Consider the following 23,687-nt stretch of genomic DNA (forward strand, 5'->3'; position numbering starts at 1 on the left):
ATCACCCTCCATCTCTACCCGCCGTCTCCACCATCCATCACCACCCTCTATCTCCACTGTCCACCACCACCCTCTCTCTCCACTGTCCATGTCCAGTGTCCATGTCCACCATCCATCACCACCCTTTATCTCTACTGTCCATCTCCACTGTCCATGTTCACCATCCATCATCACCCTCTGTCTCCACTATCTCCATTGTCCATGTCCACCGTCCATCACCACCCTCTGTCTCCACTGTCCATCACCACCCTGTCTCCACTGTTTATCTCCACTGTCCATGTCCACTGTCCAAGTCCACCATCCATCACCACCCTCTATCTCCACTGTCTATCTCCACTGTCCAAGTCCACCATCCATCACCACCCTCTGTCTCCACTGTCCATCACCACCCTGTCTCCACTGTTTATCTCCACTGTCCATGTCCACTGTCCAAGTCCACCATCCATCACCACCCTCTATCTCCACTGTCCAAGTCCACCATCCATCACCACCCTCTATCTCCACTGTCTATCTCCACTGTCCAAGTCCACCATCCATCACCACCCTCTATCTCCACTGTCTATGTCCGCTGTCCACATCCAACATCTATCACCACTGTCCATCTACACCATCCATCATCACCATCCATGTCCACTGCCCATCTCCAATGTCCATCACCACCATCCATCTACAGAACTTATACCTCTTCCCAAATTTCAAGTCTGTATTCACTAAACAGTCACTCCCCATGCTCCTCCTGTCAGCTACTATCTCTATGAAAGTGACTACTCTAGGGACCTCACATAAGTGGGATTGTACGGTACGTGTTCTTCTGTGACTGGCTTATTTCACTCAGCATAACGTCCTCAAAGTCCATCCATGTTGCAGCCAGTACTGGAATTTCTTTCCTTTTTAAGACTGAATACTATTCCATTTTGTGTTGTGTTGTGTGTGTGTGTGTGTGTGTATGTGTATCTCAGTGCAGCAGGGCTCTGACACCCCCCATTCTCACCAAGACTCGTGTTGGTTTGCCAGGACTGCATCCGCCCAGTCCCAGCAGGTGGGAGGTGGGATCTCACTTTGGTTTTGCTTTGCATTTCCTGGAGGATGCTGGACATCTTCCCATGTGCTTGTTGGCCAGTGTGTGTCTTCTATGGATACCTGTCTATTCATTCTCCTGGCACCTTTAGTTTCCTAGGGCTTTGGAATCATCATGTAGCTACTTTTACTGGGGATCATGCAATGTATGGATCAATTTGGAGGCATTGGGGCCTCACTCCTTCTTGGTTTTCCTTTCCTTGTCTCCTCTGTGGGTTCCTGGCTTAGTCTGAGTTGTCCTCTCTACCCCTCCAATTCCCTACCCCCACTCCGTGGCTCCAAGCATTGCCCATACTTGCCCCCTAGCTCTGTCCTGGGTTCCCAAATGCCATGGGAGGACTGACCCGAGTGTGCTCAGGTCTCTCAACCTCTCAACTGCCGACCTCCACAGCTGCAGCTGCTCTCCTGGCCTAGCTTCCCAGCCTAGTGACAGCCACACACACTGGCCAGTCCAGGCAGAGCACTGGGCACCAGCCTTGCCTTCCCCCTCTTCCCATCGAGAAAGTCAAGGGTCCTGGCAGAAGAAAAGCACAAATAGAGAAAATGACTTTTGTGAAGGGTCATTTACCAACGTGTGAACAACGAGTAGGCCAAGCCAAGAGGGTGGAGAAGCCCTGGGTAGGGCAGGAAAAGATGGGCAGGGCTGGGGCCTCAGAGGGACGAGTCTGGCTCCAGCTGGGAGGAAGCCTGGGAAATTCCTAAGCTCACCTGGAAGCAGGTAGTGGGGCTGGAGGGGCAGACCCAGAACATCCAGTCCCTCCCTGCCACCTACCCACCCTTCCAAATGGGCAGCCAGTTCGTGCCCACTCTTCCTCCCAAATTTCCTTCTCTCTCCTTCCTCTGCTTCCACCTTCCCCAGCCCAGGACCTCTGGTCAGATGCCTGGTTGCTCCCTCCAGGCATGTTTTGCCATCCGCTTACTTTGACACCGGGAGCTCTCTCTTTCAAACCCTCATCGGAGCGGATCTTAGCCAGCATCAACTCACATTATCCTTAGGAAGAAATCCAGGCACCCGATCACCTGGCTGTAGGTCCCTCCCCGGTCTCTTCCTCAACCTAGCAATCCAAGCTCCGGCCGGAAGGTCTTTCCTGGGAGCCAGCTCAGAGCGCTCATTGCCCTGCCCTCTCCCCAGGCAAGTGAGTTTCCACCACGTGCTTGGGCTGGGGCTCCTGCCACACTCAAGGGCGCGTCTGACCCCCTCTGAACTCACAATCCTGCCCCAGGGTCCGGCACAAGGGCTCTGCTGGGGCTGAGATCCGTGAAGGCAGATGCGGAGAGGCGCCGCTGGATTGCGAGCAGGCCCAGGTGCGGGGCCGGGTGGGAGCTGTCGCAGCCGGGAATGCCCAGCCGCTCCAGCTGCCCACAGGACAAAGCCCGGGGTTCCCCGGCCGGGCGCACGCCTTCCACATTCTCCCTCGTCTCCACGCCTTCGCTCACAGCGTTCCCCAACACCTGGAAGGCAGGAATGCCCTGCGGGCACGCTGCCCCGCCCCACGTTGATCCCTTCCCCCCACTTGGCTCCTGGGACACCGGATACGCCTATTGTGGCGCCCGACGAGGAGCAAGCAGTCCGCGGGAACTTACCCCAGGAACCCCGGGCGCCTCCGGAGTTCCCAGCCCCAGCCCCACCCCTCGGTCAGGCCCACTGTGGGTGTCCAGGTAAGACGGCGTTGATGTCCACCACCCTCACCCCCAGCTCAGCCCAGAGCGCCCGGGGTCGGAGGTGGAGCTGTCGGACACACGCCCAGTCTGGCCAGGCTCGGGAGGGAAAATCCGGGTGCGGCCTCTGGGACTCACCCTGACTCCTTCACCGTCCGCTCCTCTTTGGGGCTACCGGGGTCAAAGGTTGGGGACTCGGGGCGCGGCTGGAGCCTACAGCTCCCGGAGCGTAGTTAAGCGTTAACCCACTGGCCCTGGGCCAGGGCGCACTGGCTGCTGTGGGCACCCGGTTCCGCCAGTCGAGCTGGGGCCTGACCTGCAGGCGAAGCGGGGGGCGGGGCCGAGACCGGAGGGAATGGGGTCTGCGCCGGGTGCGAGATAAGCCGGGGAGGCCAGCGGGGCCTGGGCGGTGGGGGAAGGTGGGCCTGGGGCAGGGGCGGGGTGGGGGCCCGCCGAGCCTCTGCCGACCGGGCCACGCGCGGGGCTGCCGGGACGCGCTCACCTGGCGACTGCGGACCCGCCCTAACCTGGTTTCAGTCGGGGCGGGGCGCGGCGCGGAGCGGCGGGGGCGGGGCGGGCGGGGGCGTGCCCGGGGCGGGGCGTTCCGGGGGCGGGGCTGGGCCTCCCGCAGACGTCAGGGACCCGCGCGCGAGGCCGCTGGCGGCCGCTCTGCCGTGGGCTCGGCCAGGGCTGCCGCGAGCGTGCGGGCCTCGCCGGGCATGTCCTAGGCGGCGGCCCCGCCCAGCGCTCGGCCGGGCGGGCCGGGACCGAGCCGGGCCGAGCCGGGGACCGAGCCGGGGACCAAGCCCGGGACCAAGCCGGGGACTGAGGCGAGCCAGAGACCGAGCCCGAACCGCAGGTAGGACGCGCCGGCCCAGCGCTGGCCGCGGCCCGGGCCTCCCATCACCCGCACCTGCACGCCTGTGGGGCTTCACGGGGCGCGGGATCCCGGCCGAGGCCGGACAAAGGCGCGGGGGTGGGGGGCCGCCCGGCGCACCTGGTCAGGCGGGTCCCCGCCGCTGCGGAGGCGGCCCTGGTCTGCGCCAGGCCGGGAGGAGCCGCCCCACGCGCGTCTACGCGACCCGGCCGGGTACGTGTCTACGCGGCCTGCGGAGGAGCCGGCAAGCCTGGGCGCCCGGGTCCCCGCCCCGGCACCGGCTCGGCCATGGCCGCCCCCGGAGAGCGCTGATTCAGAAGGCGCCGCTCCCTCCCCCGCCGGGCCCGGCCGCCTCCCTCCTGGCCTGGTCTCTCCTCCCGCGGTCCCTCCCTCCGTCTTCCTCCTCCTCCCCTCTCTCCTCATTTCCCTTCGCCGCCGTCTCCCCGCTGTCCCTGCCTCTCCCGGCCTGTGCGCTCCTTCCACCGCCGGACTGCCCCGCCCGGCTCGCTGCCCTTCCCTGCCCCTGGGCCCAGCCACCTTTCCCCGCCTCACCTCTGACTGTGGCCCTTCTGGCCGGGGCGGCTGAGGGGGCAAGTTTGGGGCGTTTATTATTCTTCCTCCTAGCAACGATGGCCAGCCCAGCCCCTAGGCAGCCGAAGGCCGTTTTGGAGCGTCGCGGGCTCCCAGGCCTTTTCAGGGTGGGCGGCCGGGGCAGTGGGTGGCCTGGCTCTGGTACAGCGGCATCACCAGGCTCTGGGGCTCGGCTTCACTTTGCCTTAAACAGGGACTGTGGACTCCTCAGGGCGGGCTGCGGCAGGTGATGGCAGAGTGTGAGGCCTAGGAGGGCTGGCTGGGGGCCGGAGCTGCAGTGGTGGGGTGGGCCCTGCCGAATAGAGCACCCTGTGGTCCCCCAGCAGCCCAGGGGAGGGTGGGGCTGTAGAGGCCTCCTGGGGGCTTCGCTGTCTGGGGCTGCAGGGGCATGGAAGTCCCACCCCCTTGGCCTCCAGTGCCTGGCTGTCTGGCCCGAGCCTGGGTGCCTGGCTTAGGAAGGGCAGGGCCCCCAGGGTGAGAGGGTCCTGGCTGCCTGGAGCTGCCTTCTCCTGGTGAGGATTTTTCTACATCTTCCCACCTCCCTGCCCAAGGTGAGGGTTTACTATGGGGCACGTGGTCAGTTGGGCATTCATGCCAGCCGGAGCTGGGTGTTGGTGTTCCCTGCTGCTCACTGAAGGGAGCTGAGATCTGGTGAAGAGCCTCAAAGCTGAAGACCTTGGGTGTGGGCACTGAGCAAAGTAGGGACAGGGAGCCACTCACTCCTCTGCCTGGCACCCTCACGTGGTGTGGCCCTGCCCTCAGGACGCACTCAGCCCGGCAGCCTCTGCTTCTCCTCTGCTCCACTGGGCCCCAGCTGCTGTCATCCCTGTCCCAGGTTATTGTCCTCACTTCTTGACTGGCCTCCTGAGTCAGAGTCCCATGCCCACTCAGGAGCTCTGGGGCCGGCCTCTCAGGTGTGTGACCTGGAGACCCCCATGGAGCCCTTGCTTGGACCCCACACTTGGCATCTTGCTCAGCTCTCCTTCTCAGGTTTTGAACAAGGGCACCACATTTTCTTTTTGTGCTGGACCCTGCAGTGATGGAGTCAGTGCTGGGCCCTTTAGGGACTTCATCCGCTTGCAGGACTAGCCACAGGACTCCCAGGGACGTGTGAGGCCCTCCATCCCTCTGCCCTGTCCCTCTGCCCTGGTGGCACCGACTGTTCCCTCTACCTGGAATGCAGTCCCGCAAGTGTTCATGCACTTACTTCCACCCCTGTCCTACGGAGCCCCGGAGGCTGTCTCCCAGTGAGCCCCCCTCTGTGTCCTGCGTTGTGTTCCCTGTATCCCTCTTTGCACCTTCTCATAAGCCATTTCTGTTCTTTGTGCCTGGCCTCTGCTGAAGGGAGCCCCAGGACTCTGAGACTCTGGGTCTTGGTCATAGCTGGCTCAGCCCAGGCTGCCTAGCCCATAGCAGCACTCAGGATGTGCTGGGCAGTGGGGTGGAGTGCCCAGGGCATGTGTGCTCGCATGCTCTGGGTGTGCAGGGTGAACGTTGGCTGGGTATAGGGCTGCCCAGGGTCATCAGCCCTGGCCATTACTCAGGCTGTCCCCTGTTACCCACTAGGCTGCCACAGAGCTCCCTGCCTGCCTATACCAGCCCCTGACCACACCGGCCCCTCAGACCACCTCCTTTTTGTTGATGTTGCTGGGACTATGGGCACCAAAGTCTCTCTTCCCTCTTGGGCACTGAAGGGGCTGCTTGATGCTGTCCTTGCACCATGGCCACCAAGGGACATTTGGCCTCCTCTCGGTGGTAGACATATTGATGACTCAGGGCCCCTGTCTCCAGCTCTGTCCCTGCTGCCCCTCACCCCAGGCCCTGCTTGGGGCTCAGTCTCAGAATGTCCTGCTGAGGGGAGTGGGTCCTCTGGTTCAGTGTGTGTCCTGGGGTGGGTCTGGTGCTGTGGACCTGGCATCGTGGGGACCCTGGTGTCCATGCTGGGTCCTACCCATGAGCTGCTCCTGGTGGGTCACATGGATGTGGGGTCACTTACAGGCAGTGCCGCCAGTGTCCCTGTAAACTTCAACCCCTGACACCTGGAAGATAGAAGAGATTAGGTGTGCAGGGGCCTGGAGGATAAGGGAGGACCAGGCAGCCTTTGCCGGGGATGGACGTGATGGGGAAGGCCGGTCAGGAGGGCAAAGGCCTGGCAGTGGGACTTGGGACCATTCCCAGGGAGGGCGGGTGGCCTGGTGAGGCTGGAGTCCAGCTTCTCCGGAAGCTGCCAGCTTCCCTAAGAGGGACAGGATCTGGGCTGGGCCTTGGATGTGTCCAGGGGGCTAAGGCCGAGGCCAGGGAGCCCCACTCTAACAATCCCTTTTTCCCCAGGGCCAGACGGGCCCAGCCAGCACCAAGATGAGTGCCACGTCCTGGTTCCTGGTGAGCAGCAGCGGCGCCCGCCACCGGCTCCCTCGCGAGCTCATCTTCGTGGGGCGTGAGGAGTGTGAGCTCATGCTACAGGTTCGCAGGGGGTGCTTGAGGCCAGGAGGGTAGGGGGTGGGCAGTCCAGTCCCTCTGGGGGCCAGGAAGGTGCCCACCCCACTTGCTGCAGGCCACCCTGGTGAGGAGGCTGCCATGCAGCCCAGGCCTGGCCTCTTAACTTGGGTCCCAGATGCACCGAGGGCTCTGGGGCTCCCGTGGGCGCGTGCAGGGGTACGTGTGTGCTCACAGGCTCAGGTCCCTGCCCCGTACGTATCCCTATCTCTGGCAGGAGGGGGCCTTAGGCTTTTGTCAGCTTCTCAAAGTTGTTGGGGTCCCTGGAAGCATGAGTTGGTGTCTTTGTGCAGAGAGGGAGCTGAGGCCTGGCTTTGGAACGTCCTGGAAAGCCGGTCTGTCCATACTCTTGTTGTCTGGGGACCCCACCTACGCTGTGAGCGCTGCCTGAGTGGGGGTCCCAACATCTTGGTCCCAGCTGCACCCTGGTGAAGGCTCGTGCCTTTTGGTGGTCCCCAGGCATGAGGGAGCTCTTCTCAGGGCATGAGAGCCTGCCGAGCACCAGCACTGACTATCAGAAGTTTCTCTGACCCTGGTTTGAGGTCTGAGTTTGGCTTCATGGGGCTTATGATCTGGCTGTTTGAGAACAAAGAGCAGGGGTGGCGAGCTAACCCATAGGCCCATCCTGGCCTGATGTCCTTCCTCTGTGAACAAGTTGGACTCCCTATCCTGGCTCACCCCCCAGCGTGACACGTGGGCCCCTGAGCCAGGTGGATGGCACTGTCCAGTCTAGCCGAGGGGCCTGCAGGTGCAGGGAGCTGCCCTGCCCACTCGGACATTGCCTCCTGGATGCAATGTGCTGCTGCTGCACATGCCCGGGCTGTGCCAGGCTCTGACGAGGTGGGCAGTCCCCAGGCTGTGGTGAGGGGTCCTGGCCATGTGCACATTCGCTGGGGCAGACAGTGTTTGTCTGCCTCTACCCAAGGCAGTCCCACCCGATATTGCTCCATGTGTCCTGCTGTGGTGGGAATGTTTGTGTCCCCTGCAGTTCAGAGGTTGAAGCTTCATTTCCAGCGTGGTAGCTTCGAGAGATCGGGCCTTGGGGGGAGGTGTCCAGGGCGTGAGGCTTTGCCCTTGGGAATGGGATCAGGGACCTTAAAAAGAGGCCGGAGGAAGCTGGCTCATCCCTTCTGCTCAGTGAGGATGCAGCATTCAAGATACCATCCTTGAAGCAGAGACAGGACCCTCTGCAGACACCAAATCGGCCGGCACCTACATCTCAGGCTTCCAGCCTCCAGAACTGTGAGCGATACATTTCTGTCATTTCCACATTACTCAGGAATTTTGTTACAGCAGCTGGAATGGACTCAGTCCAGACATCCCAGCTTCTCCCCAGGCATCCTCTGATCCTCTTGAATCTGGACCCAGCAGGTCTCTCACCTTATGGTTGGTTGTTCCGGCTCTGAAGTTTCTTAATCTGGAACATTCTCTCCCCTTTTTCTCTTTTCTTCATGCCTCTGATAGCTGGAGAGAGTCTGTGGCTGGGGGCAGGAGTCGGCAAATGTTTTCTAAAAAGGGCCTGGTAAAGATTTTAGGTTTTGCGGGCCACAAAGTATCCACTGCAGCCCAGCCCTGTGGCCGTGGTGAGGGGCAGCCAGGGAGCGAGCGTGGGTGGCCAAGGTGGGTGTGGCAGCACCTACACTTCATTTACGGATGTTGAAGTATCAATTTCCCATAATTTTCATGTGTCATGAAATAGCCTTTTGATGATTGTCTTTCTTTTTTTATTTTTTTGAGACGGAGTCTCGCTCTGTTGCCCAGGTTGGAGTGGCCGGATCTCAGCTCACGGCAAACTCCGCCTCCCAGGTTCACACCATTCTCCTGCCTCAGCCCCCCGAGTAGCTGGGACTACAGGCACCCGCCACCTCGCCTGGCTAGTTTTTTGTATTTTTTAGTAGAGACGGGGTTTCACCGGGTTAGCCAGGATGGTCTTGATCTCCTGACCTTCCGTGATCCGCCCGTCTCGGCCTCCCAAAGTGCTGGGATTACAGGCGAGAGCACCGCCGCGCCCGGCCGATTTTCAATCATTTAAAAGTGTAAAGGTAATTCTTAGTTCTCAGGCCATCCAAAGACAGGCGGCAGGCTGTAGGCCATGCCCCACATACCCCACTGCCTCATAGGGGCCACTGCTGTATTTGGCCGGTTGCTGCCATGGTCCACCTGCAGGGGTGGCATCAGTGATAGCTGCGCTGCTCTACCTAGGGTGGCCCGGAGGGCTTTTCAGAGGCGGCGGCACTTTGGAGCCTCTGGAAGAAGCCAGAGCCAGCCTGCAGGCAGGGGACTGGTGTGGGTGCTCTTCCTGCCCAACCCCTGCACCACACCTGCTCTGCCTGCTTCTCCCTGGGGTGGAGGAAAGGTGCTGGGGCAGGGTGCTCAGGCTGAGTTTGGGGTCTGATTCCAAGTTTCTGCACCTCTCAGTGGAGCCCTGAGCAGGTCGGGAGCATTGGGGGCTTCCCAGCTCTCCTCCGTGGCCGCCCCTGGCCTGGGTGGGGCATGAGGTGGGTGGCCCTTGCTGTTATGGGTGGTGTGGCCATTGTAAGATATCTCCATGGGGAAACTGAGGCTTAGTGAGGCCTTGCAGGTGTGGCGAGTGTGGGAAGGCTGGCTGCCTCCCGGTGTCCCTGCAGCGGCCTCCAACCTGCCCACCTCTGCCCCCTGCCGGCCTCTGTTACCCCTCACTCCCTGTGCAGCTGCGCTAGAGGCTTCTCACCCCCACCCTATAGCCCCATGTCCAGCCCCTTGGCCCCTCTGTTGCCCCCCACCTCAGGATGTTTGCATCTGCCGCCCCTCCCTGCAGCAACTTCCTTGGCACCTGCGTCAGGACCCCCGCCCTCTCAGCTCATGCTCAGGGGCCTCAGCGGCCCTTTCTGAATGCTGCTTCTTCTGCGAGGCCCTGTCCACTTCTGCTCAGACGTCCACCCACTGCCTGGAGCCTGCCCTGTCCTCAGCTTCCAGCCTCCTACTGGATATGGCTCCTGCTGCACTGGGGCCTCTCAGAGGCATCCCAAGCTCGGTGGCTGAACCAAACCTGTCACCCTCCGTCCCTTCCACCTGGGTCTCTGCCAGGGTCCCCTTCCCTCCATCCAGTGCCACCACCACCTCAAGCACAGACAGGAATGCAGACCTCCACCAGACCCAGACTCTCCCCACACCTGCCCTGGCTCTCCGGACCTGGCTCACACCCACCTTCCTGCCCTGGAACCTCCACACCCTGTCCCAGCTCCCCCTCTGCAGTCCTTGCTTTCAGCACCACATCTTTCCACTGGGCAGGGTGCCAAGCAGAGACCCTGCCCTCCCTTGGTGTCCACTGCAGGGGGCCAGCAAGGTGTCCAGGGTCCAGTCCTGTGTAAAGAAGGTGGTGCTGGGAACTGAGCGGTCAGCAGACACCTGCCTCTGTTGTGCTGGGGCTAGGGGGAGGGGACGTGGAGGGGAGACAAACAGAGTGGCGGCCCCAAGGCCTGGGCTTTCCCTAGGCAAGAGGGACGGTAGCTTGAACCGCAGCGGGCAGACTGGTGGGGGAGTCATGTTCCGGGCAGAACTGCCACCCACGTGCTGTCCCATGGACTACGCTTTCCAGGGCCCTGCCTTTGCTCCTCACAGCGTCCTTGTGCCCAGTGCAAGCCTGGCACAGAGTTAGTTCCCAGCGAACAGGCATTAAATGATGCAGGAACATGGACCCAGGCAGGACTTCCTGCTGTGGCTCCTGTGGTGGCCCAGGCTGTGGTACAGGGTGTGCAGTGTGTGTGTGCTTGTGTAAGTGTACATGTGCGTGTCTGTAGGTGCACACATCTGTGTGTGTGTTCTGTGCGTGTGTGTGCTGCATGTCTGTGGGGAGGTGTCCTCTGTGAGCGTGTGTGACAGCCGGGATTTGCACTCTTGCATGCTGACCCAGAGACCACAGCCTAAGCAGGCCCTGGCCCTCTGTGCCCAGCACATCCAGCCAGTTTGCTGTGGGTGCCTGTGGCTGCCAATGGGAAATGCGGGTGAGCTGGCAAGAGGGTGTGCCCGGAGCCCTGGCTGCTGCCACTGCCACTCAGCACAGCTTGGCCAGGCTGTTGCCACAGAGGGCATCAGACGTGAGCTTTGGAAACATCTTTATTTTAAAGTGAGTACACATTATTAGACACTTTCCCCAAAATCCATGTGTTTGGGGCGTCTTCCGGCCACGTCACACATCTGTGTTTGCCTGGCTGTTTCTGCACCGAGTTCCTTCCACAGGCCCCGGTTTCTGTTGTTTTAAGTCTTGAGCCCTGGGCCAGGGGTCACTTCTCATGGGTGGCTGCAGGCTTGGCCAAGTGAGGGGCTGCTTCTGGCTGAAGAGGGGAGTTTCTGGAAGGGGGTTCCCCATGTGTCTCCATCGCTTCCTGCGGTCTGGGGAGGGGCTTGGCAGGAGCGGGTCTGGTGAGAAAGCCCTGGCTGTGGGGGGAGGCTCAGCCCTGGGAGTGGGCGGGGCAGCTGGGCTGTGGGTGTTAACAGGACCCTGTGCTGCGTCAAAGGAGCCAGAAGCTAGTGTGAGACTGGGTGGGGTGGGGAAGGTTGGTGCAGGGAGGGGAGGGGACCTGGACTGAAGGTGAGGCCCGGGCAAGGATGTGATATGCCCAGAGCTGGCAGAGTCATCTGCTTGAAGCCTGACTGTGGCCTGGGTGGGGTAAGGAAGGTTTGGAGAGGCCTTGGGGCCTGCAGGAAAAGGGGACTGTGGAGAAGGAGGCTGACTGAGGGCTGCCAAGAGGAAGACCTGCGTTGCTGGAGCCTGTGGTGGAGAGGAGCTTAGTGGTGAGCCCTCCAGGGAAGGCCCAGGGCAGGTGGGGCTCAGAGGGCCTGGAAGGTGTCCAGCAGGCCTCGAGGCCCGGGGGGGTCTGAGGCTAGGGGAGCAGCGGGGAGGTGTCCAGGCTGGAAATCCCTCCAGGGGGTCACTCCTCAGCAGAGATGACATCCAAGTCACCCACCCCCAGCCACCTCAACCCCTTCCAGAGGGGACAGGGGCAGTAGCTCCCTCCTTTGTGCCCCTTCTGGACCCCGTCCCCTTGGGGAGGTCTCAAGCTGGCAGGGAGGGGCTGAGCCCGGCCCCAGGCCTCAGTACTTCCTTTCTCCAAGACAGTAGCAGGTCCCTCTGGCACCGTGGAGCCCATGTATTGGGCGGGCTGAGGTGGGGCTGCTGCCCTGTGCACAGGACAGGGTTCAGGAGGAGGTGAGCCCGAACCCCCTGAGGGAGATCCAGGCCTCCTAGCTTCCAGGCTGCACTCTCAGGCAGGAATCCTGAGGCCTGGCCCTCAGGGCTGTCGATGGGGCAGTTAGTGGCCTGAGGTGTCTCCAGCAGCCATCCTAGAGTTGGGGAGGGGGTCTCAGGACGGGCTTCTTGGAGGAGGTGAGTGCTGGGGATCGCCTGTGTCTGGAGACCTTCGGTGACAGGTGGGAAGTCCAATGGAGGAGGTGATGTCTGGCATCACCCCCCTGGCCAGGATCCTCCCCCAGCCCCTCTGGCAGAGACTGCTGCTGGGGTGGCCAGGAGCCATGCAGCTGTGGGTGCCACCTTCGGAGGAGGAATTTGAACAGGGTGGACCTGGAGGTGGGTGGTGGCTGTCAAGGTCAGACCCACTCTACCAGAGACCTGTGGCTTTGGCTGGCAGGTGAACTGGCACCAGGAGCCCCACCAGTATCCGCCTTCCCAGGGAGGGCATGTGAGGCAGGTGGAGCTACTCACCTGGTTCCTGGGAAAGCATGGGCCATGTCCAGGCAGGCAGCTCAGGAATGGCTGCACCCAGGACCCTACTCTCCCCTTTAAACCCTCCTGGCATCCCTGCCCACTTCCTGGGGGGACCCAGGGTCCTGACAGGAGGTGTGGGCCCTGTCCACCCCACTCGCCACCCTCTACTGCAGTCCCCCGCTGAGTCCTCCTCCACTGCAGTATGCCTCCAGTCCTCCATTGCAGTCCTCCCCCTGGTCCTCTACTGCCATCCCCCCCAACCCCACCCCCGGTCCTTCACTGCAGTCACCGTCCTTGGTCCTCCACTGTAGTCCTCCCCTGGTCTTCCACTGTAGTCCTCCCCTGGTCCTCCACTGCAGTCCTCCACCAGTCCTCCACTGCAGTCCCCCCCAACCCCTCCGCACCCGGTCCTCCACTGCAGTGCCACCACCGTGGCTTGAGCCAGGCACCCAGGGCTTCTGAGTGCCCACTCCTGGGTGGCAGTGGCACTAGCGTGAGGCTGGCTCTCAGGGCTGCTGGCCACCACCAGCCCCACCCTGCTGCAGCTTCCCTGCCCTGGCACCTCTGTGGAAGCCGCAGTCAAGCTGGGCCATCAGAGCCCATGCCCCCAGCTAGCCCCTGCTGTGCGATCTCCTCTCTGAGTGAGGAAGGAGGCCCTGCCCTGAGGGCTTCTAGCCCTTGCTGGGGGAGGCCCCACTCCAGCGTTTCAGGACAGTGCCCGGTGGTGGGGCAGTGATGGCCAGCTGCCAGGGTGGACTGCACATGGCAGACTGAGAGTGACCAGCCTGAGGGGTGGGAGCACCAAGGGTGTGGACACTGGCTGAGAGTTGTGTGTGTCCCTGTGGGGCTGGACCAGGAGTAGGGGAGGGCTCCCTGAGACAACGCCTCTCACTGCCAGCCTGGCTGCCGCCACCTGACCTTGGGAGGGAACAGTGTGTGCCAGATGACCAGAGGGCTCCCACCACTCCCACAGCCCAACGGGGAGCAGCACTGGGGAGGGCGGTCATGGGGGGAGGCCTGGGGTGGCAGCAGAGGGTGGGGACATGGCCCTGGCATCTTGGTGAATCATGCTCTGGAGACAGGGTGGGCACACCTCTGTGGTCGGAGGCCTGGGGGCCACTGCTGGTGTTGTGCTGGGGGCAGGGGTTGGGGCAGGGGATGGGACAGGGGTGCCTCTGCCTCTTGGGTGTCACCTCCTTGCCTGGAGCACCTGAGGGCCGATCGTGTGCCTCCCCAGTCCCGCAGTGTGGACAAGCAGCATGCCGTCATCAACTACGACCAGGACAGGGACGAGCACTGGGTGAAGGACCTGGGAAGCCTCAATGGGGTGAGTGAGAGACCCTGGCCTGGCCTTTTAACAGCGCTACCCTTCAGCCCTGGCCCCTCCCTCTCAGCTCTGGCTCCTCCCCCAGTCGTGGCCCCTCCCTCTCAGTCCTGACCCCTCTCTCCCTGCTCTGGCCCCTCCTCCAGCCCTGGCCCCTCCCTCTCAGCCCTGGCCCCTCCCCCAGCCCTGGCTCCTCCCTCTCAGCCCTGGCCCCTCTCCAAAATCTGGCCCCTCTCCCAGATCGGGCCCCACCCCCACCTGCAGAGGCCCCCAGGCCTCCCCAGAAGTTTCCCCCTGGCGGGGACTCAGGGCCCCCAAAGGTCAGGCTGCTCTCAGGGAGAGTGGGCCCTGCAGATGGGGAGGGAAGCACTGGGCTGGGAAATGGGGCCCCTGAGATGGAAGGAGCTATGCTTGGGTACCCAGTCTGGGTATGGGTGGGGCCATGTGATCCTTTCTTCTGTAAGTTGGGGGTGGCAGGGGTAGGAAGGTAACCAGGAGGGAACCCCTGGCTGCAAGAGCAGGGTGGGGGTCAGGTGAAAGGAATGGGGAATGGGGTAGAAGTAGGCAGGAAGGATGGAGGCCCCTCTCTGTGGGGCGTGTGTCTGTCCCCAAGGTCCCTGTCTGGATGTCTCTGTCTGTTGCTGAGCTTGGTGGACTCCAACATGTCCTGGGAGGTTTTTTTTAACTGCGCTCTGCAGTCCTGAGCTGGGGGGCCCTAGCAGCCCTTCAGCAGCCCCTCAAGGAGCTCCGGCCAGGGGGTCTCAGGCTGCTGGGGTCTGTCCTGAGCTCCCTCCTCCCGCAGCATGCCTGTCTGATGAAGTGGCTGTCCCAGAATGACTGCACAGCAGTGGCCGCTCCTCTGCCTGTGTGGGCTGCGTCACCCACATGGGCTTTGAGAGGGTCCCCGGGGCTGTTGGCCCGGGTTGCATGGCACTGGCCCGGTCCGTGCTCCTGGGCCCTGCGTGGCTGGCTACCTCTGAGGCCTGTGATACCCACAGACCTGCCTCCCACCTGCCTGTGGGACTGGCGCATCGACACCCCTGCCAGCAGGCAGCTTGGAGGGGGGTGTCAGACCCGTGGCCAAGAGCCACCACAGGGCAGGCCTGCCTCTTCTGTTCCCAAGGGCATTATCGGGCCAAGGTGGGAGTTGGGGCCAGGGTGAGGCTGTGTAGGAGGAAGCATCTCTTGGAGTCCACTTCACAAAGATGCTCAAAGACTTCTGTTCTGGAGGTTTCCATCATGGTCTCTGCAGTGGTGGGTGGGCCCCAGTGCCTGGGTGCCCCGGCTGGTGGCTGTGGAATTTATGGTGGAGAGGAGCTTAGTGGTGAGCCCTCCAGGGAAGGCCTGGGGCAGGTGGGGCTCAGAGGGCCTGAAAGGTGTCCAGCAGGAGGCCTCGAGGCCCAGGGGGTCTGAGGCTAGGGGAGCAGCGGGGAGGTGTCTAGGCTGGAAACCCCTCCAGGGGGTCACTCCTCAGCAGAGATGACATCCAAGTCACCCGCCCCCAGCCACCTCAGCCCCTTCCAGAGGGGACAGGGGCAGTAGCTCCCTCCTTTATGCCCCTTCTGGACCTCGTCACCTCGGGAGGTCTCAAGCTGGCAGGGAGGGGCTGAGCCCGGCCCCAGGCCTCAGTACTTCCTTTCTCCAAGACAGCAGCAGCTTCCTCTGGCACCGTGGAGCCCATGTGTTGGGCGGGCTGAGGTGGGGCTGCTGCCCTGTGCACAGGACAGGGTTCAGGAGGAAGTGAGCCCAAACCCCCTGAGGGAGATCCAGGCCTCCTAGCTTCCAGGCTGCACTCTCAGGCAGGAATCCTGGGGCCTGACCCTCAGGGCTGCCGATGGGGCAGTTAGTGGCCTGAGGTGTCTCCAGCAGCCATCCTAGAGTTGGGGAGAGGGTTTCAGGACGGGCTTCTGCACAGGCCATCGCTCACCATGGGCTCCAGAGAGTTGGTGCCCCTGTGGCCCTGCCCACAGCCACCCACCCACTCAGCCCCACCACCCTGCCACCTGTTTTCCTGCAGACATTTGTGAATGACATGCGCATCCCAGACCAGAAGTACGTCACGCTGAAGCTCAATGATGTCATCCGCTTCGGCTACGATATCCTGCCCCTGAGTGCCCCCCCCTCCTGGGCTTCTCCTCAGTCCCCAGGGCCACGGTGGCTCTGTTACTCCAGAAGCAGGGCTGTCACCGCTCGGGCCGCTGGGTTACAGAGCATGGAGGATGACCCTAGGGCTGGGCTCCACCTGCTGATGGGGCACCCCAGGGAATACTAGTCCCTGCAGCCCGGCCCCCCATGGACACCCTGGCCACCGGCACCTGCTGCTTGCTCACCCACCCAGCCTGAGGTCATGTGGGGCCTGGGGAACTGGTGACCACTTCCTGGGGCCCCGAGTCCTGACCCGACCTTGGGACTGTCTGAGCAAATGGGTGGGCATGGCTGTGCCTCTCCGGGAAGAAAGAGTCCCCTCCTCTGCCTGCCTCGATGGGCCCTTGAGCTGGCACACCTGTTGCTGGGCGTAGACTTCAGCGCTGGGCTCCTGGCTCTTCTGCTGCGCGTTCGCCTTAACACATGTCCACATTCCAACATGTATGTGCTGGAGCGTGTGCAGCACCGAGTCCCAGAGGAGGCGCTCAAGGTTAGTGCTGGCCGAGCCTGGGAGACTCAGCCAAGAGGGCTCAGCCCCCCATCCTCCCTACGATGCTCCCACTGCCATCTCCCCAGCAAACACTCCCCAGGCCTTTGGGGCGCCCCGTTCAGGCTGTGGGTGCCATGAGTCAGGCCAGCCTGTCCTGCCCTGCCAGATGGCCCAGTCTGGCAGGTGGGAAGGTAGTCATTACCCCCAGCCTGCTGCAGTGACAGATGGCGGGGGCACCGGGACGCAGGCGCCACTGTTGTGGATGCAGCAGGATCAGGGCTCTGGGAGGGGCCTGGGAGGATTCGGGCTGCATGGTCAGCCTGCTGGAGCTCCTGGGCTTTGTGAGCTGCAGCGTTGGGTGCTGGCGGGTTTAGCTCTGGCTTACAGAACAAACGGCTCATCGGGTGAGCTGGGTGGCCAGAGCCCAGGAAGCTGCTGGGGTCACCCTGCAGGAGAGTACAGGGGGGCTGAGGCAGGGGCCAGGAGCCTCCCCAGGAGGAGAGGGCCCCGTTCAGAGGGCCAGGAGGGTATAGAGCCCCTGAGCCCCCCCAGCATCTTTTTGGGAGTATCTCTCAGGTTAAGGAGCTTTGGGGTCTCATAAGGGGCTTTAGATTCTCTGACGTTACAGTTATTTGGAGTCTTTGAAGCTGAAGGGATTAAGAGTCTCTATACAGTGTTTAGGGTCTCTGAGGCTGGGGAAATTTGGCCTCTCTGTGAGTGAGATATTTAGGGCTCCTCAGGCTCGGGGGATTTGAGGATCTACGTGTTAGAGGATTTGGCGTTCCTCTGGGTGAAGGGATTTGAGGTCTCTGAAGCTGAGGAGGTGCTTTGGGGTCTCATGCCCAGGGGATTAAGTGCCCTCCAGGTTAGCGGATTTAAGTCCTTCAAGGTGGCAGGATTTGGGGTCACTTCAGGCTGAGAGGATTTATTGCTTCTCAGGGTGAGGGGATCTGAGGTCTCCCAGGCTGAAATCTGAAGGTCTTAGGCTGAGGGTTTGTAAAGGTTTTACGCTGCATGACCAAGGCCCCCCGAGTTCCTGTCAGTCTCTCCGATCTCCTCCCGCGCAGCCCACCCTTGCCGGGCGCCCTGTCGGAGCCCCTTGGGAGGTAAAAGCTGCCCACAGCATATTGATGAGACCGCCATCGGGGGGTGGCCAGCGGCAGGAAGGAAGGGTGCTGGAAGCTGATGGTGACAACCTTCAAGGGTGGGCATCCTTGAGTGCCCTTTCCCCCGTGTGCTGGGGACACGCACGGCCAGGGCCCCTGTGGGGGCGCGAGGGTCCTAGGTGGGAGGGGCGTCTCCTCGCCCTCACTTGTTCATGTGGGAGTTATGGAGCACAGATTCAGGGCTGGGCTCAGAGCACCCCAGGAGCCCTGTGGGGCCAGGGTGCTTAGCCTGCTCCTCAGATGATCTCTGAGCAGCATGGGGTCCCCCAGCCTGCAAGGGGCAGGGCCTAAGGGAGCCAGGTTCTGTCTGATGGCACAAGCGGCCCTGCTGCCCACCCGACGGCCCCCACTCTGATGATTGCGGCCTGCTCTGCCCTGCCCCACCCAAGCAAGCCCCTGCTTCCCCTGGAAGCTGCCCCTCCCCAGGCTTGAGCTGGACCCGAGCTGTGTGACCTGGGCAGGCTGAGGCTCTGTCTGCTCTTTTAGGGAGCGTTAGGGAGAGCTTGTGACATGCAAAGTCATAGCTGGGCCCTGTGCATGGAGAGGAGAGGCTGGGTCCACCCCAGTGGGGTCCTCCTGAGGCTGGGCCCAGTACCTCACCCTGCCTGGCCTGCCCACAGCACGAGAAGTACACCAGCCAGCTGCAGGTAAGTGTGAAGGGCTTGGCACCCAAGAGGAGCGAGGCGCTGCCAGAACACACACCGTACTGCGAGGCCTCGAACCCCAGGCCGGAGAAGGGGGACCGGAGACCAGGAACAGGTAGGCCCAGGCAGTGTGGAGCAATTTTACGCGCACACAGGGCTACTGCCAGGCCCTCTGCCCTGCACCTGCCTCCCTGCCCTCCTCACCCCTGTGCATGCATATGCTGTGCACACCCATACCCTCATCCATTGCACACACATACTCCTGTACACACACACCCCTCACCCATTGTGCACACCTACCCTTGCACACCCACATTCCTTACCCATTGCACACACCTACCTGTGCATGCTTGCACCGCTCACTCCTGTACACACCTACCCATGCACGCCTGCACCCCTCTTTGTTATACACACCCTACTCATGCACACCCACACCACTCACCCCTGTGCATACCTACCCATACATGCCCATACCCCTCACTGCTGTACACAGGTCTATCCATGCACGCCCATACTGCTCACCCCTGTGCACTCACACCCCCACCCCTGTATACACATCTACCCGTGCACGCCCACATCCCTCACCTCTCACCCCACACACACAGCTACCCATGCACACCCACACTGCTCACCCCTGTGCACACCTACCTGTGCATGCCTGCACCCCTTGGGCCCACAGTTCTTGTGGGGTTTGTGGACCACCAGCGGGCACCCTGTGTCCCTCGTGGTGACAGGCAGGGGATGGGGGTTGCGGCTTTGCTCCCTAATATCAGGCATTTGGACTCGATTCTGTGGACCGAGCCAGCAGGGCTCAGGGGTTGGTGGTTTCTGATGAGACCTGATATGTGCCTTCGGCAGTCGGTGCAGCGGGTGGGCAGAAGTCTGGGAGGAAGGCAGCTACACGAGGGTCCGGGTCTGCATCGGTCCGGTGGGCACAAGGGGAGGGGAAGGAGCTGAGAGTGAGAAAGTGCCTGGTCGTATGTGGTGGGGTCGGGGTGGGGGATCCAAGCCTGAGGCCCCAGTGTATGACTTGAGTTCTGGTTAGACAGGGGTGTATCTGGGCGCCCTTTCTCCTGCTCCCACCTTGGTCCAGGAAGGGTCACCCTGCCGCCCCCAGCTTTGGCCCCACGTCTGCCGTGTTCTGCCGTTAGCCCACACATCTGTGTTGTACAGCCGCAGCTGCCGGCGTCTGGTTGGGATGCAGGCCCGCCCAGAATGGAAGACCGCTGGGGACTGGGAAGCTTTCCAGAAAGCCATCTGAGCTCCCCCGGGCACCTGTCGGTGTCCAGGCTGTGAAACACACGCAGCTGGTGACGGCGGTGCGGAGCCGTCCCGGAGGTTGTGACAGGTGCAGCCAGCTGGGCAGCCTGGCTCCTTGGCTCCGTTAGAGTGAGGGCAGCACATTTTGGGGACTAAGGAGGGGTTCAGGGCCAGCAGCAGAGGGGAGACTGCCTGGTAGCAGATGCCCCTGCCTCAGCAGTCCCTGGGCGTGACCCTGGGTCAAGGGTGAGTTCCCAGGGAGGGATAAGGCGTGTGTGACACCTCTTAGGGGGCCTGCATCCCCAGCGCAGTGTGCACATGGTTCCTGACAGGTGACCAGTCTCTGACTCTCTGTCCACCCAGCAGCGTAAGCAGCTGGTGGCCATGATGCAGAGGCCCCCTGGGCTCCAGCAAGTATGGAAAGAGCTTGAGTGGAGGACCCAGGAAGGAGACTGTGGGCATGAGGGCCAGTGCCCTGACCTGAGGGCACTGGATGCTGCTTCTGTTCACTGCTGCCATCAGGAAGGGCTGGGCTGCCAGCTTCGCAGAGGGAGTCAGAAGTCAGATTCCATCTGAAATACACAATTTCACTTTGGTCATTAAGGCAAACAAACTAAAATGCCACAGGGACCATGTAGACTGCGGTGGCTGCCCACTCGCAGGGCCACCCATTTGTGGCCTGAACTGTTTACCAAGCCTTGGAGGTGGCTGGACCCAGGTGTGGGCTCCCCCTGGCCTCCTGTCCTCTCTGTTCAGTGGGCTCTGGGGTCGAAGGCTAAGGCATGGTTGCAGGATGGTGTTGGAGGGGGTGCCCACCATGCCCCAGGGGATGAGCCTTTGAGCACCTGGAGGGGAGGAAGGAGGGGCCAGGCAGGCAGGAGGGGCCAGGCAGGCAGGAGGGGCCAGGCAGGGAGGCGGGGCCAGGCAGGGAGGAGGGGCCAGGCAGGCAGAGAGCCTTTAAGCACTTGTGGGGGAGGGTGGGGCCAGGCAGGGAGGGGCCAGTGAGCCACTTCGGAACTCTAGGTAGTCAACATTCCCCACAGAAGTAGGGCCCTGGGCTGCCACAAGGCCAAGCTGGGAGGCGATGCCAGGGCCTGCCCCAGAGTCCAGCCTATCCTAGGGTGCCAGTTCTCTGCTTTTCACACTAGGGGCCCCAGCAACACAGGGTCTGAACTCTTGCTCCCTCCACAGAGGCAGCCTCTTACCGCACGCCCCTGTACGGGCAACCCTCCTGGTGGGGTGAGGACGATGGTAGCACGCTGCCTGACGCCCAGCGCCAGGGAGAGCCCTACCCAGGTTGGTCCTGGGGCCAGGCTGGTGAGACCCTGAGGGCTCCCAGAGGGTGGTGTGTGAAGGGGATGGCCTAGGTTTGAGGAGCCCACTCAAGGGGACATGGGGCCTCTCTCCCCCTCTTGGGTGGAGTTGATGGTCCTGGCTGAGGAGGGTGGTAGCAGGTGGCTGCCCCGAGGCTGGGTCTGAAGACATCTTCCCACACCAGAGCGTCCCAAGGGGCCGGTGCAGCAGGACGGGGAGCTCCACGGCTTCCGCGCCCCCGCTGAGCCTCAGGGCTGCTCGTTCCGGCGGGAGCCCAGCTACTTCGAGATTCCCACGAAGGAGACCCCGCAGCCGTCGCAGCCCCCCGACGTGTTGGCACACGAGATGCCCACGAAGGATGCAGAGGCAGGTGGGGTCGGAGCGGCCCCTGTGGTGCAGAGCCACGCGTCCTTCACCATTGAGTTTGATGACTGCAGCCCTGGCAAGATGAAGATCAAGGACCATATCACCAAGTTTTCCCTGCGCCAGCGGCGGCCCCCGGGCAAGGAGGCCACGCCTGGCGAGATGGTGTCAGCTGAGACCAAGGTGGCCGACTGGCTGGTGCAGAATGACCCGAGCCTGCTGCACCGGGTTGGCCCTGGGGACGACCGCCACAGCACCAAGAGCGACCTGCCTGTCCACACCCGTACCCTGAAGGGTGAGTGCCCAGCTGGCGGCCGTGCCAGTCCCGGGACAGGCAGGGGACCAGGCGTTGGCTGGGTCACCGTTGCCATGCAGAGGGGCCCATTCAGCTGGGTTGACTTCCCGTTTTTCAATTAATTGCCCAAGAACCACCTGCCTGATCAGGGGTCCGGTCCTGTGTCTTCCCGTTGCACTTCTCTGCCCTGTGTGGGGGCGCCCTGAGGGCTAGGGTGCTCTGTCAACTCAGCTCAGGCGTGGGGTGATGAGGCTGTCTGAGATCCACAGCTGTTTCCTTTCTCTTGGCCTGACAAGGTGGGGTCCCCTGTCCCCCCCAGGCCACAAGCACGAGGATGGCACGCAGAGTGACTCAGAGGACCCCCTGTCCAAGGCGGCCTCAGCCACCGGGGTGCCCTTGGAGGCCAGCGGGGAGCAGGTGCGGCTGCAGAGGCAGATCAAGCGGGACCCCCAGGAGCTACTACATAACCAGCAGGCCTTTGTCATCGAGTTCTTCGACGAGGACACGCCCCGAAAGAAGCGCTCCCAATCCTTCACGCACACCCCGTCTGGGGACCCCAAGGCTGACAAGCGCCGTGGCCCGACGCCGGCCGATAGAGACCGCCCTAGTGTCCCAGCCCCAGTCCAGGCGGGGGGCCGCAGCTCGGGGCCACAGAGGGCCGGCTCACTCAAGCGGGAGAAGACAGAGGAACGGCTGGGCAGCCCCTCGCCTGCCTCCCGAACCCCTGCCCGCCCCTTCGGAAGCGTGGGGCGCCGTTCCCGCCTGGCCCAGGACTTCATGGCCCAGTGTCTGCGGGAGAACTCCCCAGCCGCCAGGCCCAGCCCCGAGAAGGTTCCTCCCGTGCTGCCCGCTCCCCTGACACCCCGTGGGACCAGCCCTGTGGGCCCCCCGACCCCACCGCCCGCCCCCACCGACCCCCAACTGACCAAGGCACGGAAACAGGAGGAGGACGACAGCCTCAGTGACGCAGGGACATACACCATCGAGACCGAGGCACAGGACACGGAGGTGGAGGAGGCCCGAAAGATGATCGACCAGGTTCGGCCCGGCGGCGAATGAGAGCCCTCATGGGGAACAGGGTGGAGGTGGGTGGACGTTGTCCTGCTCCGACCCAGCCCTGGCTCCTGCCTCTGGCCCAGCTGGGCAGGAGGGAGCCTGGGGTGCTGCCCACAGCCCTGCCCTCACCTTCCCAGGGCTGGGTCTATATCCCATCCGCATGTCCCGCTGATAGCCAGGCTGTGTGTCCTGGCCACCAGCCACTCTGGCCAACCAGGTCCCTGCTCTCCCCATGGCCTGGGGGTGGCCGGTGTCAGTGGAGGGTTGGGAAGTGGGCTTCTCTGGCCCTCAGTGCCTGGGACCATTTCCTCTTGGCAGGTCTTTGGGGTGTTGGAGTCCCCTGAACTCTCCAGGGCATCTTCGGCCACCTTTCGCCCAGTCATCAGAGGGGACAGAGATGAGTCTGGTGATGGGGGCGTGGCCCAGCGGATGGCGCTCCTGCAGGAGTTTGCCTCCCGGCCACTGGGTGCGGCTCCCCAGGCGGAGCACCAGGTACAAGCACAGATGGCCACCCCAAGGAGGGGCTGGGAAGGGAGAGGGCAGCATCCAAGCCGGGCCTGGGGACAGTAGACCCCTCATGGGGCGAGACTGGACTTTCCTCTGAGGGGCATGCTCACCTGGAGGGTGAGCGGGGGCTTCCACGAGGAGGGATCGGGGCCAGGTGTCAGACCCAGTGTTGATTTGAGGTCCTGGGCAAAACAGGCTCCGAGGTCAGGACAGGGCCACGGCTGCTCTGCCAACCTGGAACTGAGTTCTGTGGTGCTGCCTGGGCTGGGCCGGCAGGGGTCACGTTGGAGCAAGTCCAGGCGAGGCAACTGGGACCCCTGGCTGCCTTTGCCGGGGCATGTGCTCGCTCGAGCGGCAGGCCCAGGGTGGCGTGCATGCATGAGGCTGGTGATGGCTGCTCTGGATGCCCCTCCTGTTCCCTGGCACCCCCTGCTCCTCACCGTTGGGCTTGCACGTGGAAACACTCCCACCCTCCTCTCCACAGGGCCTCCCGGTGCCGGGCTCCCCTGGGGGTCAGAAGTGGGTGTCCCGCTGGGCCAGCCTGGCTGACAGCTACTCAGACCCGGGCCTCACAGGTAAGTAGCTCCAGTGCTGCAGGGGAGTCAGGGGCCAGGCTGGGGGGCTCAGGCCACTGACCACGGACACAGGCTGCCTCTTCCTGTGCATGGAGGCTGTGCGTGGAGGTCCTGCAGACCAGCAGCCCTGTAAGCAGCTGCCTT

The 23,687-nt window shown here is 62.7% G+C and overlaps 1 protein-coding gene across 5 annotated transcripts in view; it reads left to right on the plus strand.

Annotated features, from left to right (window-relative positions):
• Positions 1–3,365: 3,365 nt before the first annotated feature.
• Positions 3,366–23,687, plus strand: part of CEP170B (centrosomal protein 170B) — a 30,554-nt gene continuing 10,232 nt past the window's right edge. The window contains exons 1-11 of one of the 5 annotated variants that reach the window (XM_007988007.3): positions 3,366–3,595; positions 6,536–6,667; positions 13,642–13,731; positions 15,746–15,824; positions 16,305–16,363; positions 18,150–18,288; positions 20,625–20,729; positions 20,932–21,405; positions 21,725–22,443; positions 22,780–22,953; positions 23,453–23,543. In XM_007988007.3, coding sequence (XP_007986198.3) covers positions 6,563–6,667; positions 13,642–13,731; positions 15,746–15,824; positions 16,305–16,363; positions 18,150–18,288; positions 20,625–20,729; positions 20,932–21,405; positions 21,725–22,443; positions 22,780–22,953; positions 23,453–23,543 — 2,035 coding nt within the window. In that variant the 5' untranslated portion in view covers positions 3,366–3,595; positions 6,536–6,562. The other 4 variants (XM_007988006.3, XM_007988008.3, XM_007988005.3 and 1 more) reach the window with 4 other exon arrangements.

This window comes from Chlorocebus sabaeus, chromosome 24, assembly GCF_047675955.1.
Source record: "Chlorocebus sabaeus isolate Y175 chromosome 24, mChlSab1.0.hap1, whole genome shotgun sequence".
Classification (NCBI taxonomy): Eukaryota; Metazoa; Chordata; class Mammalia; order Primates; family Cercopithecidae; genus Chlorocebus; species Chlorocebus sabaeus.